At 31.5% G+C, this 17,989-nt stretch overlaps 1 protein-coding gene across 4 annotated transcripts in view; it reads left to right on the top strand.

Annotated features, from left to right (window-relative positions):
- Positions 1-3,802: 3,802 nt before the first annotated feature.
- CKIalpha (casein kinase I alpha) overlaps positions 3,803-17,989 on the top strand; it is a 36,459-nt gene continuing 22,272 nt past the window's right edge. For 2 of the 4 annotated variants that reach the window (XM_073079788.1, XM_073079762.1), the window contains exons 1-2: positions 11,204-11,554; positions 15,604-15,710. In XM_073079788.1, the coding sequence (XP_072935889.1) occupies positions 11,423-11,554; positions 15,604-15,710 (239 nt within the window). In that variant the 5' untranslated portion in view covers positions 11,204-11,422. Of the gene's footprint in view, positions 4,149-7,710; positions 7,983-11,203; positions 11,555-15,603; positions 15,711-17,989 lie in introns of those variants that run through there. The other 2 variants (XM_073079771.1, XM_073079779.1) reach the window with 2 other exon arrangements.

Genomic DNA, 17,989 nt, shown 5'->3' with positions numbered 1-17,989 from the left:
ATTTATCTCATTAAGAATAAATTTGATTACTTCGCTTTTAATAAAACCCAAGGAATACTGCAAATGAACACCACTATACAAAAAGTTGATTTTGGACTTACCATCTTATACTTTTCTTTAGACCACTAAGATTGTGGTAATATCAATGAATGTATACATCCTACCAGCCGACCCGACCAAGGTACCTTAGTTGTAAAACCGTGTATTTATCTCTCGATAAGTCGTCTAGTCTCTGTCTGTTCACATTTAACTAAAACCTTAAGTCAATTATAAAATTATTTTATGAACCAAATGTTTACTAAGTATTTGTTTACAATGACTGAATTATTTAAATAATGAAAGTGGATTTAGGTAACGGAAGGCAATGATGGCTCGTTTGAGTTTTATTAGATTGAAAGTAGTGCACAAGTAGTACAAATGTGTAATTGTTAGTATTTTAATATTTATTTATGGTTGTAATTGAGCCGGTATTTTTCGACCGGGAAGGTACCACCGCCATTCCTATTTATAGCGTGAAGCTGTTCTGGTTCTTGGTGGAAAGGTGTGGAGGCCGGCTGAGATATGAGGCAATCATTTACCCCCACAGGACTGGCAATGAATCTGTGATTGGATTCAGGTAGAACCTATTTCATATGACGATGGTTCTAGATGTTCGTAGATGGGGATGTTTACTTACCATCAGGTGGTATAGTCCGCGTAAAACTGCTAGTCCGCTCTGAATATAGAGATGAATCGCGTCGCCAAAGCAAATTGTATTGCTACACCTGCTCGCAATAACTTCAGAGCGGACTAGCTGTTTGGCGCGGACTTTACAGTCACGATTGCTACAAATGCCAATTATATAAAAATGACGGTATTGTGAGCAGACAAAGACTGGATGATGATATTACCTTTAAACGAAAACAATAAAGTTGAATAGCGGAATAGGTATCCTTTTTACAGTATCGCGGCCTAAGTTCTAGTCCTTTGGCCAAATCGAGCTGTTTTGACTTTTTCATCACATTTTAGTAGGTTTATAGTTGAATATTTAACGAAAGATAATATTAAATCATATTATAGAGAAGACAGAATAAATAAAATCAATGATTTTTGTATTAGTGTATTTCTATTTGTTTTAAGAGATTCCATACTGCATTTTATCAGTGACATAAAATGTCTATAGATTCTAGGATCATATGTTAAATCTACAAATAACCTGTTAATAGATATCAAATGAAACTAAACTACTTTACCAATAATTAAAATGTATAATTATTTATTAAAACACGCAACAATAAATAGATTAAGAATAAATGTGTTTCTTTTCGATTTTTTTGTTTTATTTTAATGAAATCGTTGTAAAATCTTTGTTATATTTTCTTTGTGTAAGTACATTTTATTTTAAAATATGTAATAAAATATAGTATTTATTTTGGGTTGTTTTTTTACATTTTTATAAATTAATTACCTATCAGAGTAATACGATCATAAATAAAATATATAAAATAATACGAAAATATGGTCGTCAAGCTGGAACATGGCTGGTCCTAAAACAATCAGTATAACTAAAACTATAATTAAACATGAGATTGAACTCATATTGGACACTGAAGGCCACAAAAAATATGCTTAAAAACGATCAATTTAAAATCTTATTTAAGAAATAGCGTTCCTTACTTAAATGAATTAAATAAATTTTAATGACCATTTATTGTATATCTAATTTTTAATAAAACTTAAGTTACTGCTATTACCAATGATATATTAAAACTATTATGCTATAATTACTGTATTACCAAGGTCTTCTACACGTATGTATGCGAAATGAATTGTCTAGATAGAAGAGTACAGGAGCTTCGTTTAATTATTTTGTCTTTATAATTAACAAATTATATACCTGCTGCCAACGCATCATGGCCAGGAATGTTTAGCATACATATATAATACACGTACTTATTGCATGTTCGCCCTGATTTGGATAAAATGCCTAAAGAAGACTGCAGGAAAAAGTGGCGCAGCGTGGGTAGGCAGTCGCGTCGTCAAGGGTAGAAATTTAATTCGTCGCTCCCAATCAATATACCTCGGATCGATTGTTTTAGTTATATTCCAATTACTACGCTGGGACCAATTACTCAGGCTGTGTGGCCAAATAAATCGACATCACCTCAATATTACATCTCTCTCCCTCTCTACCTCATTCAGTTTAATATTACATCTATCAAATATTTTATTTATTTTATAGACTGCAGAATCTACATAAAAACATGTTAGGTAAAAGATATTTCACTTAGTTGAATCTTGAATGTGCCAATCGCTGTTTAATTTAGACAACTAAAATGAACATTAATTTTACTACACACCACCACCATATTTTATTTTGTAATATTATTTTTGTCTCTTTTAAAACACACAGTAAATAGATGCCCTAACATTTCAAGAATGTAATGTAATGTACTGTGTACAACGACATTGACAAGATGGTGCAGAATTTAGCTCTTCGTGTCAGTTCGTGTAGCGTTTTTACTTTGTTTTTCAAACAATTGAGCCAGTGAGTATTCAGATCACTCACACACCGTACACACACGCACATTATTAAAATTTATCCAGTAATAAGAACACAGTGAGTGAACGTGTTCGCTTGGGATGATCATCGAGTGAAGTGAAGGCGAACGATTGTACGCACATTTACACATTTTACGAAAAGGGGATTCACCGAAGAAAATATAGGGACTTGAGATTTTTTACAATTAAGTTTAAATACTGACATATCCTGTATATGATGAATCTCCATAAAATGCACATATTGAAACAGGTAAAATTAAACCGCATTTTGTCGACAAAAAAAATAATAAAAAATTTTTTTTTTGGGTTTTACGACCTTTTGAAGTTTTTTTTTTAATTGTGCACCTAAAGTAAATAAATCGCTATAACTTTTGAACTAAAAGAGTTATCATGTTCAAACAAAAAATTACAATGAATGCCAATTATAGGCCGTACTGATTCATAAAAAAAAAACCAAAAAAGTTTATCTTCCCAGAAAAAAATAGTCAGATTAGTGTGAAGAAAGCAATTTTTTTAGGTTAAATTTCAGTAATCGTGAATTTCCTGGCGTGGAAGAGGCGTGGTTTTTTTAGTGTTTGAAAGCTAATACGACGTAGAATTGCATTAAATAATAATATAAAAATAAAATGCCTAGATTATTTTGAGGAAATTGATGATTACTGAAAATTTTACCTAAAAAAAGTGCTTTTTTGCACTAATCTGACATTTTTTTCCTGGGAAGATGATTTTTTTTTTGTTATTTTTTTTTCATGGATCAGTACGGCCTATCATTGGCAATCATTGTTATTTTTGTTTGAACCTGATAACCCTCTTAGTTTAAAAGTTATAGCGATTTATTTACTTCAGGTGCACAATTCCCAAAAAAAAAATTCAAAAGGTCGTAAAACCCAAAAAAAAAATTTTTAATTTTTTTTTATATTTTTTTTGTCGACAAAATGCGGTTTAATTTTACCTGTTTCAATATGTGCACATTATGGAGATTCACCCTGTATAATATCTTACTATATGTACTTGATTGCACATTATTATCACATGCAATAAAAACAATATATTTATTACAGTAGTATGGATTGTTTTGACACTAATGATTTAACTAAATTCATTACTTAATTAGAACAGTCACCGTATTACTATTGGGTGAATAATTATTTAAACAAGAATTTCATAGTCAAAAAATAATACTTATAATTAATTACATATTTTTGATGATGGCATTATAGTGTTTCTTGTAAGCAAACATCTATATTATATAGAATCTGTGGTCAGACTGGCCACAAAGGCCACAAATTGGAACGCAGCTTAGGCCATCAGTTCAGTCTTTCATTTTATTTCTTTCCGTTTCAAAAGTTATTACCTCAACTTTAAAATAATAGAAATGTTAGCGTGTCAATAGTGCTTGTTTTAGTGTTCGTTAATATTGTGACGATCGTAACCAAATTAGTGCATTTATCAAAATTTACAAACAATAATCCAAAATGTCATCGTTCCAGCATATGCTCGGTTATCGAAAAGAGTTGCTTATTACTGACAAATATAGAATTATTAGGCGGATCGGTGGTGGTTCCTTTGGTGACATTTATTTGGGGATAAACATCGCCAATGGAGAGGTAAGTTGATATTCTAAACGAGTTATTCTACGGAACAAGGGATTGTCATGTTGACACGAATTTTGACTTTGAAAAGAGGTCGCTTCATAGATGGGATTGTGAAACTTTTCGACATAGTTTTGGAGGCATTTGCTCAAGGATATCACTTATCCTTTGTTCATTTCGCATATATTATTCTGTAGGCGCGATTCGCGTCATATTCGCGTAATAAATTCGTTTATAAATAGCATTCGTAGAAGGGAGATTACACACACTTTTTATGATTAAGCTATTATTCAGAGAAATAGCTCCCCTTCACCTATCTGGGAGATTAATAAAGCACGTCAGCATCATGTTTCGGTACAGTTCGTAAAAATTTCATGTAATTTTTTTAAATATATCAATGAAAATATTTGAACTCTAAAATAATCGCATTAGCATCTGACTCTCTAATCTACCTGTTTCCCTTGTGAAAACAATGATCACAAAAACAATTGTGAAGCATTTAATAATCATATTTATTCATTTGTTAAGAAATGCAGACCTAATGACATAAAAACATGCTTTTCGTTTTAATACTGTGATCCCTGAAGTGATCTATCTTTAATATCTGTTAATTCCATAACCCCTAGTAGCAGTTATGCTACTACAAAAGGACAATCATAGAATAGAATATCATAAAGGATTATCTTGTCTTTTGCATGAACTTTTACCTATAATTGTTGTATATAAAATTAAACCAAAAACTTAGTTTCATAATATTGTTGAAACATTGCTAAGTGCTTGATTATTACATGTGCTTGTGTCAAGAATATAATTTAACATAGATTTAACAAAGATTTTTGAAATGTTCCTATTTAGATTTTCCTTACTAATATTCTGACTCTGAGGTATTCCCATAATATTCTTCTTTATGTGTAAAATACATATTATGTGCGCCCATGATGCAAAATATAACTTATTTGTGTCATATTGTCACATAAAAAGTCTATCAGTGATTATTCGTAAGGAGTGCTACTGCCCTACGAATGAGATAACCTTTTGAACTAGGAATGCTAGTATTGTTTATTGGTGTTAATCTATACTATGAGTAAGGTGTATAAGGCTTGTTAGGTAATATTTGTGTTGAGGTAAAACCAGGTTTGAAATTATAAGCTAGTTCAATGTATAATTAGTGTCAACAATGATTATAGTATATGATTAAAATGCCTTGAAAATTTTGGATGTGTATGATTTTGACAGGTTATTAAAAAATATGATGTAATTGATATGATATCCATGATATTACCCCAATTAAATTTACATAATAATATAAATACTCTGTAATTCCCTGTAAAAGTTAAAATTTGGGTTTAAAATTGTAATAAATTTGGTTTAAGCTTTTCCAGGATGACACAAAATTGTTTTTAAAGTAGTTTATAAATATTGGTATTATATAAATTTAGTTCAGAATATGTAAGTCATTTTGCAATTTTGTAATTCACACATATACATTTAAATTTATATTACACACCTTTTAACATATCGATGTATAAAACTCAAGAGTTCCTGGTATGTAATCAGATGCCTTAAGTGCGCTGTTTCACCATATGTGGTAAAAATGTAAGTTGATAGTGTAAGTCACTACATATGATATTGTTGCTAATATTTTTGCTGAATATAAAGTTTAATTTTGCTAACAGAAAGCAATATTTTCATGTATATTAGATTTAGATATTAGGAACCTGAATAGAATAATATGAAGACTAGTTAATTGTATCAGGCGTTACTTTGCAGAAATCCATGGTATTAAGTTAAGATTCAAACTACTTTGCAACAATCCTCTACAAATATGTATGATGGTATATGTACATATATTATTTTAAATTTGAATTTTTTTATTTTAAATACTGCAATATTTTAAAATATCATACATATTTGTAGCAGATTGTTGCGAAGTAGTTTTAATCTTAACTTAATAATATCAAGACTGCAACTTGTGCAATTTTTGTTCTTTATGCTCAGATAAACTTGTCTGTTATTAAATAACCAATTTATGATTTTCTTGCCTACCTAAGATGTAAATTTAACACTGTGGAAGTTGTCAAATGTCGATCTTTTGGTTTGTAAAACATTTGACGGAATGATTTGAAATAATGGATATAACTGTGCCTATATAAATTAAATTCAGTATGGAGTGTCCATTAATTATGTGAGGTGATTTAGGCAATCTTTCTAACCTAATGTTCACCGTTCACCTAATAACCACAATAAATTAGTCATAATTGATTGCGTAGGATTTCACCATATTAAGTGTTAAAACATATTTTACCTTGTTTACTCACAATTTTACACTCTAGCAGGAAGAAATATGTGATATAAGTTGAGACCCCTATTTCCTCCACGAGAGGTCAGTTCACAATTCAGTCAATCTCCCGCCCTGTAAATGCCTCATATAATTAATGTATGTATGCCTAACATAATTCGTGGATGTTTCATTCTCAAGATGTTTTAAAAAAATATTTATTCATTTAATCATTCTCTTATTAGAAGTTATGTTAGTTATTTATTGTTTTTCTTTTTCATTTTTATTGTACAATCCCCCAAATATTTAGATTTAATGAGCTCTGATTATCAGCTTTGGCTTCATTTACATTAAATTTGTATAATACTTAACCCTTATAGCTTACTATAATAATGGTTAAATGATTTTAGCGGAATGGGCATTACTTATGTTTAGTGCTGAGTGTATTTGCCCAAGAAATATCCAGATTTTTACTAGATGTCGATGGCACAGGAGAAGGTTTGCATGCTACTCCTGAGGACTAAGATAGTGTTGTTGTGTATAATTCAGTGTATACATCTTTCCACCATCAGCAAAAAACTGCTTTACACTAGAAATTGGTGCAATGGTTGTGCTTTAAAAATAATTAATACCAAAAATATTCACAAATTATGCATTTTATGATTTACCTAAAGCATAAGTTAGTTGTGTGTATTGTCAAATAATACGATTATCGTATTTCATTCATAAATAATAATCAACAAGAGCTTGTCCTATTGCTCATATTGCTGGGCTCGCAAAGTCAGATTAAAAAGTAAAAAAATAAGTATTAGAATGTTTTGGGGAACTCTGGTACGTAGGTTTCTTTTTTCTATGTTTTCTGTCCCCATTAAAGCAAGTCATCATTATTTCATAAATACTGCCCATATACGCAGGAAAAAATGTATTACAGCATTAGCATAATACTTAACAGGTGTGAAACTGGTTTTACTACATTTTTACACTCTACTACGAAATACTACCAAATGGTAGAAATTCATTCAAACAGCAACCTGGCAACACTAGGTATCGAGCGTTTAGTAAACATAAATCTACTATAGATAGGTATTTACATCGTAACTTCCATATTATTTTCTATGAGTTTATAGCTAGAAACTAGTAATTAAACGATGATGTGTTGTTTTTAATTATTTTTGGGTCCACTTGATATTTTTACTATATCCATTAACATTATTAAAATGGAATTCATCAAAATGAATGATTCGAAGTCATGCGTCTTACTAAACGCAAATGACAATATTTATTATCTGTTATCTCACCTGTGCTATGACAGTTGTTGTCCATAAAATGTAGTCGTGAAACTTGTGCATTTATTAATTTTCATTAAAAAACACGTAATCTTGTGATATTTCGCGGGTTGCGCGGGACTTATTGACTTATTGTAGTGTTTGTTGTTGAAAAACTCAATCATGTCGACGTTTCTGCGGCCTGGTGCGGAGACGTTAATCGTGGGGAAATACAAGATATTGAGATTAATTGGTGCGGGGTCCTTCGGAGACATATATTTAGCGATCAACATAATGTCCGGAGAGGTAAATTAGTCGTATGTAATACACAAGTGGTCATGTAAATATATTGTGAGGTCACGACAAGTTGTCCTTGAAATTTCACGAAGAGATCAAAACATGATGAATGGTTATCTGTGACGTATTTCCGCGAAGTAACTCGTTCCTCGTCGGTTTACCTGCTTTATCTTCAATCATGTGGTACTACAATAAGATAACACGATTGCAATATTTATTTTCACTTATGTAAATAATAATATGGCATGTAGGTTACAGCTAATGTGTCAATATGTCACAAGTTTTTGTACACAAGCAGGTTTTATAACAGATGTTACTTAGAAGATTCTAATCATCGAAGGAGATTCCTCATTTGAGTATTAAGTATTAAGTACTATTAAGTGAACAATACATTTTTTAAGTAATTAAATGTTTAATACTTATTCATTGAATAATTTATAATTACTAAACACTGTTCTGGTTCATTGCTTGTTGCTTTTTTGACCAATTCTTTGATAAGTGATTTGAAGATGAACACAAGTGAATAAATTAACCGCATAAAAAGAGTAGATGGGTTTAACTTGGTCGACTTATTCAGACACCTAATGGTATGCAACAAATCAAATCATTTTTTTTTATTCGAAATTGGTTCTTTACGGAGCACTTTTTGAATGTCAATACCCATGTTGCACTTGTAAACAGTAACATTTTAAAGGAATACTCTTGATTACTTTTAAATGTAACGTAAATAAGTGTAAAATTTAATTAACAACTGGAAAAATTGTAATGAATGTCTACAGAAAATACATCTAACTAATAATATTCATGGAAGGCTGCGAAAGCCAGCTGGCTTACATAGGATGCAACAATGTTAGTCCTCAGGACACTCAGGAGTGGCAATACCTCAGGGTTTTCTATATCAGTCTTTTAAAAAAACAGTCAATTCATATCATTAGGTATGGTATTCTCAAGGAATTATTGGTCATCATTATTATATTCTGAATTGGTATCTATCTGACATGCACAATCTGCAAATGGAACTGATGTCCTGCTCGTAGCTGATTAGAGATTTCGAGCTTTCAGAGGTCTAAATAGAAGCATTATTTATGTCTATCTTACCATTCAAGACTAAAACAGGAAACTAATATAAGTTATGTGTGGTATGGGAGATATACCTATTGGAGATGTTCGAACTCAATGCCAAAAGATTGCAACATGCATCTGACTGACCTCAGGCAGGAATTTAATGTTATTTGGGGTTGATTTTAGATGTACATAGGCGGCAGTAACCACTTACTATCAAGTGGAGTGCATGCTTGTTTTGTAATTGTATATTTTAAAAAAATGTTAAGTTCACTAAGCTATTGTGATGATTTTATTATAATGTAATTACCCAGAATATACAGATATCATTTATTATAATATTTTTAATTTGAACATTGACATAAATAAGAGTAACAGGACATTGCACATGGAGAGATTCCAAGAAATAAGGAAATAACTCTAACCCACTTTAATAATAATGTTGATTAATTTTCCTATATTGCCCTATAATTGATAATTGTATCATAATATGAAAAATCAAAAATTGATTGGTTATTTATATAAGCATCTCTGATTTTTCAGATATATGTGTTTATTAGAAATTAATTATCATTTATTTAATTTTAAGGGATGTATAAAATCTACCAATTCGTATATGGCCAGCATGGTTGACAATGGGCTTATACCCGCATTCTGAGAAGAGACCCCTGCCCAGCATTGGGGCCAGGAATGGCTTGATTGTGGCACACCTTAGTATTATATAAAAAAAAAATCTTGTTATATAGAAAATCAGACAGCTAAATATTATCTTTCCAATTACATAATACTATAAATAATAAGAGCTATTTAACTATGCTGTTTATTTTTTTTAATTGGTAATAGAAGGCAAGATCGCTTGTGATTGCTGGCGAGGCTTGAAATATGCGGAAGGGTCTTCTCGTCCTCTTGGTTTGTTTCTGGATCAGTTATAATCATATTTATTTATGTAATTCTGTCTGGTAGTTGTATATGGTAATAGTAACTGGATATTCACATAAAGTAATTCCCTTATTAATGTAAAAGAAGGGCATGTGACATGGGTCAAATAAAAATAAATTAATAAAAGATATAATATAAAATATATAATATAAAATAAGGTATAAATATATAAAGTAAGTAAAGGTACAGCACATTTTGTAATATAAAGGGCTAGCCATAAATAGTTATTTTTTACATGCAGAGATGGGTTAATTAGTTAATGGCAACACAGAATGTCATCTATATTAATACTAAGAAAATAAATTATTCAAGGTAATTAATGATTTGCGTATCTTAGGTGTTCCCAGATTCAATAGAATTATATTCAATTCTTACTCATTCACTGAGATCACTTTTTTTTTCGAGTGATTATCATGAATCCGTTTTACTTATATGTGATTTACAGCCAGATTACCCAGAAACAGCTGTGATGGCTAAGTGGTAGAAATTCAGCCTTTCGTTCAAAGAGTCCGATATTCGAAACCCAGCCATCTGCCTCCGATTTTCTATTCAGTAATGACGTGTGTAATAGAAATTAAAAATTACTTGCTGTAACTTAAAAATAATCTTTAAAAAAATCTCAGAGGGATGTGTAGTCTACCAATACGCACTCGGCTAGCTCGAGAGGTGGCTTGACGACGATTTTCCATAAACTTGACGGAAAAAATGTATAATTACTTAATTTATCAACACGATAATATTTTAATACGTAATTCCGAAAAACACAGCCAGATATTTATAAAAACAGTTGTTAAGTAAATAACCCTTCTTTGGCAATCTGTTTGCAGTCGGGTAAAAAAGACTCCGTGAACAATGTGCGCTAAAAGTTGCAAAAACAAAATATTTTACAAAAATCTTGTCAGCACAGTGTAAAAAAAATGCCCGGCCCCCTAAGCCTTATAGGCCTCGGTGCACTTCATAAATTCGCACAGGTTTACCAATGTAATCATTTTAGATCGCAGTACTATACTGTGGTATAAGCCAAGTATATAATTTTATTTTTTCCCCCATACGTGAACTCTACTACGTAACCATTTTTGGAATGTATGAAATTAATGTCTATAATACGAAAAAATAATTTTACTAAATAAACAACAGTTTTTAAGTTTCTATTTTTTTTTTTGCTTTAAATTTTCTACCAAATGGTAGAAATCCGTCGCGGAATATGGTATATTCTTGCAGTTTGATGTTGGCATCACTGCCACTGTGACGTCACGTAAAATAAGCTGACGACATCTTTCCAGACTTCGCAATAAAATGAATTTCCGTGGTTTTTCGTAGTGTTTCTACGACACATTGTGTTTTTAAACATTTATAGACGTTAAATTGTAAACGTGTTGTGTTAGTTTTACTCGGAGCGATGGTCTCTATATAATTTTAGTGACAGCGAGTGATGAAGGCAAAAGAAAATGGCTACCTTCGAACGCATGTTGATAGCCAGGAAACACATAATTATATCTGATAGATACAACATTGTCCGTAAAATCGGCGGTGGAAGCTTCGGGGACATCTTTTTAGCCATAAATATTAACGATGGAGAGGTAAATACTGTATGATAAATTAGTTTTTATTTAGAAATCATCGGTAACAATAACGTTGTCTTGTGTCGACTCGTCTGGGTATTTCGGGTTTTTTGAGCTTGAAAATGGCGGTCTGGGCGTATTCACACGAAATAACTGAATAATTCCAATCGATGTGTAATCCTAATACCATTGCTTTGTCTCAATACCAATTATCGATAATATTTTTTTAATATATTTCGCAGTAAAAGAAACTTTATTTTTAATCTTCATCAAGTTAATCTTTATTCGTAAGAAGTTCAATTCTAAATAATTAGATGTAATTGCGCAAATGAAATGCGTAGTGAATTTATTTTTATCACAAGTGTACAAATGTTATCAGTGGCAAAAAACCAACATAGGAACCAAACATGTAAACTATTCCCACAGCTGATCCATGATAAGTTTTTTGTTGTACGCTCTATTTTTAAAAATATATCCAATTTTAGTGCAGTTGACTATAACAAACAACAATTAACACAATGATAAATATTCGAAATACTTTTATACACTTCAATAAATATTAGCTTTTTGTTTGTATTTGGTGTAACTAAGTGACATGCAGGACGTCTAGTGTCAAGAAAACTATTGGAAATGTCATCAATCCATTATTGTTCCACTGCTGGGTATCGGTGTCCTCTCAGAATGAGAAGGATTAGGGCATAGACCACAGTGCTGGCCAAGTGCGTCTTGGTGGACTCTACATACTTTTGAATACTTCTTTTTTTATGTATTGGAAATGTATAATATGTTTCAAATATTATAATTTTTGTGGTAGTAGATCCAGTATGATCTGACTGGAGGTAATAGTGCCACACCTATTTCTGGCACAAAGTAGTTCCTACATTTCAGATGAAATTTAGATGTCAAGTGATTTATATATCAGCCAATCATCTAAGTCCTTCTAAGTGGCACATTTGTGATCAGCTTATGGTAGGATGCTTGATTTTTATGATGTTGGTTACAGATGTCCATGAGCATCAGTGATCCCTTACCATCAGATGGACTGAATGCTTGTTTGCTAATTCAGTCACAAATACATCACAAAAAGCATTTATTTAGTCGCATTATCTAAGGATTGTACCTTATACTCTTACTGTAATGCTCTTCTAACTCTCACCACACATAACACCAGACAGCTTTTAAAAGAAATTAATTGAGTATCAGCTGATGTAAATCAGTATTAATCTCACTGAAACAAAGGGATTCAAAAATACATTTATTTACATAACAATGTTTGCGTAACATCATTAATTATATGATATAGGTAAATCATTCATACTATTAATAAATTTAACTGTTTGTTTATTGATAATAAGAGAACAATAGAATTATACTCTGCTTTGTTTTGTAGTATGTAAAATAGTCTGGTAGTTTGTTTCTTGTATATTACAATTTTTTTTCTATACACTTCTCATTGAGTTTTAAGTTCAAATTAGTGTTCAATATTGTGTTCAATGAAGTCCTAAGATTTATTGCTATGTATGTGCGCAAACCCATGCCCAGCTGGTACACTAATGGGTTGATGATGATGACGATCTTGTGTGCATGAGGTGTTATGCAAAATGTCTTGTGGTACATGGCAATGACCATATATCATCAGGTGGACTACATGGTCATTTGCTGCTTTCATTACAGTAAAAGCACTATTTACAGTTTAGCCATTAGTAAATTATGTAGCATATTTTCCATTTTATGATCATGCTTGCCATATTTGTATTATACATTCATATGTATGTATGTTTTGTAATTTTATTATAATTATGTCCATTATTAACAAACAACAATCTATCCAATTTTTGCCTACCAATTATCTAATTTTGTCAATTTCTAGTAGTCAGAAATGGTCAAATTTTGATTTTTGGTGTGTAAATATTTATATGATAAATTGATTATCAATATGTGTATGATGACATTCTGGGAGCCCATTCTTAATTCATATCAGGAGACTACAGTTAAAATAATTGGAAAATAAAATAAAAAATATATTGATAAATACTTTGACACAGATATAATAGCTTGTTACACATTAATTAAGTTATTTACATAACAACACTTTATAATTGATGCAATTATAATTAATAACATAATTGGTTTAAATTAACCTTGTCACCATATAAAATGTAACTTGAAATAGTTTATATAAGCAATAACATGATAGTTTAGTTTTTTCCTTTCTTTTTGTCAACTGCTTTTGTTTGTGAGTTATTGTTTGATAGTTATTGATGGGCTTTGTTTTTATGATGATTTTTGATAAATGCTAATTCATGTTTTCCAGTTAAATTTTGAGTACTGGGTTACATATTAATATATGTATGTACTAAGAAGAATTCAATATGACTATAGTTATAATTTACATTGAATATCAATAGAATTGTATGTTGATACTTAATACATACAATACATTAGATACATTACAATCCACTATAATGTTATATCTAATATATAAAATTCTCGTGTCACAGTTTTCGTTGCCATACTCCTCCGAAACGGCTTGACCGATTTTGATGAAATTTTTTGAGCTTATCCGGTATCTATGAGAATCGGCCAACATCTATTTTTCATCCCCCTAAATGTTAGGGGTAGTACAACCCTAAATTTTTTTTTTATATGGCAACACAACGTTTGTCGGGTCAGCTAGTAACTATTATACAATGTAAGCGTATAATATCATGGCAATTTGCTGTATAGAGCAAAAACAAAACAGTAAATTTAATTACATTACCCTGGTTGAAAATACCTATATGGGTTGGTTGCAGTAGATGGGTTTCTAAATATACTTTGTTTATTAATAGCCACATGTCAGATGTAGGGGAAGTTGAACCGTAAAATTAACAAAGGGTGTATGGTATTCATTTTCGGAATGGTAATTTTATCATGTACCGAACAAATTTAGTTGATTGAAAGAAAGAACACAGCAAAAATGTATATACTAAAGTCTGTTATAATTATTATCAAAACTCTTGTAGCCCCAATTTCTGATTCCATCTAATTCTCTGATAACTACATACACACATATCTGTGTGTGAATACACAATGTTATAAAAGAAAATAGCATTGCTGACAATGAAAGATATATGTTCATTAATTACTTTGGATGATCACTTGTATTATTATTATTTTGATTTTTTACTGACATGTGATATTATTGTGTAATTACGCCAATGTGACTAATTGTGTTATACGATCAAAACAAAGTAAGTTAACATAAAATTAAGTTTATAACCAAATTTGCACGCCGAAATGGTAAAATAAGAGGATTTTTGTATCTTAGGACAGATTTAACCAGAGTTTTGTACCTTATTTGGCAAATAAAGATGTATTTGATTTGATTTGATTTGTAAATGCAATATATCAACCAACCAAAATATAATAGACAACTTATCCCTCAGAATATTTAGTAGAATACCAGCGGCATATAAAAAACCTATATCTTTAATTTGGTGCTTATTTAAGAATATAAGAAAGACAAGAAGGCTCCACAATACTATGATAATATTGTGGAAAACTTATGATTAAGTCCTAAGGTTTTCTAATGTATTCATTCACCATTCATTTACATTATCAGTAAGATTCTTTGTGTGTGCGATGCTCACCACAGACTGGTCTGATGCTCCAAATTTTGAGCTTAGTTTGGCTGGCCCGTACATCATCCATCATCATTTTTGGCAGCAGCCCTATTGCATAAATCCTAAATACATTACGTCAGTGTCAAAGCGAATGATGATTAATTATTATTATAGGATATGCACATGATTTATATCTGAGCTGAGATTTCCAGTTCCAGTTTCCAGAGGCTGAAACTAGACTCAATTCTGTTACCCGCAATTCCTCTGACACATATTATATAGGTGTGGTTATGGAGATATTAATGAAATGATTGTGTACCAACATATTACTGATTTGAACTGGGATTTGTAGATTATTTATACTTTATAGAACTAAAACTAGATCACTGATGCATTTGGCCATTGTTGTGATTCCTGGAGAGGTGTGATGATGGAGTTATAAACATTATAATTTGTTTGCAGGAGGTAGCAGTGAAGGTAGAATCGACGAAGGCGCGGCACCCGCAGCTTCTATATGAGAGCAGAGTGTATAAAATGCTCCAAGGGGGCATTGGCATACCACATATAAGGTGAGTGTTTCTGATGATAAATTTTTTGAGCCATTCTTGAGTTAAAATGAGAAGGAGATTGTTTTCGTAGTGATTTTGATGGGATTAATCAATCGGCTGGTACAATTAGCAGACCTAGAATTCCTTAACACATATATAGTGATTTTCTCTCATTTATATTTTTACCCTCGTGGTAATGACTGTAGGCGGTCAGATAGGGTACTGGTTATACTGCTGGATATATATCTCTGTTAGAAATAAGGAATTTTATCGTAAAAACGACTTGGCCGTATGTCTTATTTTCAAGTTTACTGTGGATATGCATTTCACAAATGGCTCATGATACATGAGGCTTATGACTATTTCTGACCAGATTTGAATTTTGCGCCAGTCCCAAGCTCAATGTTTTTTTTAGAGAATTATTTCAATCTATCATATTTGAAAATCTTGACGACCTCTTTTTGACCACTCATTTTTATACAGATTATAATGTCCAAGATGTGCTCATGTCAGGCCAGGCTATAGTTATGTCTAGAAGTAGCAAAATGAGGATGTAGACAGCAAAATAGTAGAGGCTGTCGCGTAGTCTCCTTACAAGGGCAAGAGCAAAGCAAACGTGATGAAGTTTCATCGTAGAATCTATACACTAGGTTTTTTTCTGTCAAATGTATCTGCTATGATCACGTAATAAATCACGTTTTGTACAACGGTGATATATTTTAAGTCCTTTTAGCTTGCACGACTTTCTATTGATCATCTGTGCAAAAATTTAGAGCATTTACATTAATAAAATATTGCATTTTTTACGTAATTTTTTGCAGGATATGACGTTCCTTGTGAAAATTATTTTCTGTGAAAGATTAAGTTACAATTATTTCATGATTTCCGAGATTCAAATCTAGAATTTTGGTGTCACAAATAGATTCTCGTGATTATTAATATTCTATGCGTAATTAAACCTACCGTTTTAATAACGTTTGGCACCATTTAGGCTAATCTATATGTTAATTTAGTTGAATATTCTATCATATATGTATAGAAAACTACAGAGTTGGCACAAATGTTTGTTTACATTTTAATTGTTTGGACCACTTTCACCACACTGATATCTTATCATCGATGATGTTAGACGTATTTAGGTCTTATTGACAATCGAATTATTGAATCAAATTATTACAAACAATCTATATAACGCTATTATAGTTGTATTTGACGGCACCTGGCGGGGCAGTCATAGCGATCTGACACCCAGTGGGTTCCAGGTTCGATCACCGGCCAAACAGATATCTATGATCAATATAGTTTTCGTTCAGTGCTAGTAGTGTAGAAAGCGTTGTTTTTTTATGTGTAGTGTTTGTTTGTTTCCTTAATGTAATTATTTTTAATTGACTTTCAAAAAGTGGTTTCCTTTGCCGTGTAGGTTTGAATTTTCGTTATTCTATATAAGGTTTAATTAGGACTGTCCTCTTCTTATCGCTAAATAATAAAGTCTTAATTGCTGTATTTAGATATCAAAATAATAATGATTACGTATTTTGCGATATCTATACAATCTATAACTAAATAAAATTTAGAGTTAAATTAGTTATTTTGTCTGTTTATATTTGGAATAGTTTTGATGTCACAGAACTGGTTCGTATAGGAGTAACTTTCGATGGAAAACTACTTACTTAACAGGGAGTAACATGACCTACGTTTATTCCCTTTACGTTTTGGCCGTGGAGGTATCACCGCCACGCCCATTTCTTGGCGTAGCGTAGGGCCTACATGCTGGCTCCCTTACATATTATGATCATCTTAGCGATCATCTTAGTCCTCAGTTGTCGCAAATCATCTGCGATCGGTCACATTTATCCATGGATGGTGAGGTGAACTACTAGCTCGTTTCCTAAATATCGAAAATATTTAAACAAAATAAAATATTGATTTTCGAAAACATATAAAATGGTTGACTGCATTCACTTCATTCTCAGTTAGTAGTAGGTTAGGTATTATCTGGCATTCGGTTAGGTTCTCCAGTTTCAAAACACGTCGGTGCGCTGTTGACCTGAATATTCGTCTGCCTCCATGTCTGGTCGGGTCTGGCGATATCACCCACGTTTCTAACCTCACGAGTTGGCTTTTGTTTATCTTACTCTGGATTTTGAAGTGTATGTGAAGTTGAAGCTTGAGGTGAGGTATACAATACATACATGCATCATTTGTAAAACAATCTTTAATTTCAGTTGTATAAAGCAATATCGCGTTAAAGTACTCTGTGTAACCAGCTTTATAGAAATAAAAGCAGCCCTAAATGTTAT

This window comes from Epargyreus clarus, unplaced genomic scaffold (assembly GCF_041222505.1).
Source record: "Epargyreus clarus isolate Ecla_fem2 unplaced genomic scaffold, WU_Ecla_fem_2.2 ptg000002l, whole genome shotgun sequence".
Taxonomy (NCBI): domain Eukaryota; kingdom Metazoa; phylum Arthropoda; class Insecta; order Lepidoptera; family Hesperiidae; genus Epargyreus; species Epargyreus clarus.
This window is presented reverse-complemented; position numbering and strand designations above follow the sequence as displayed.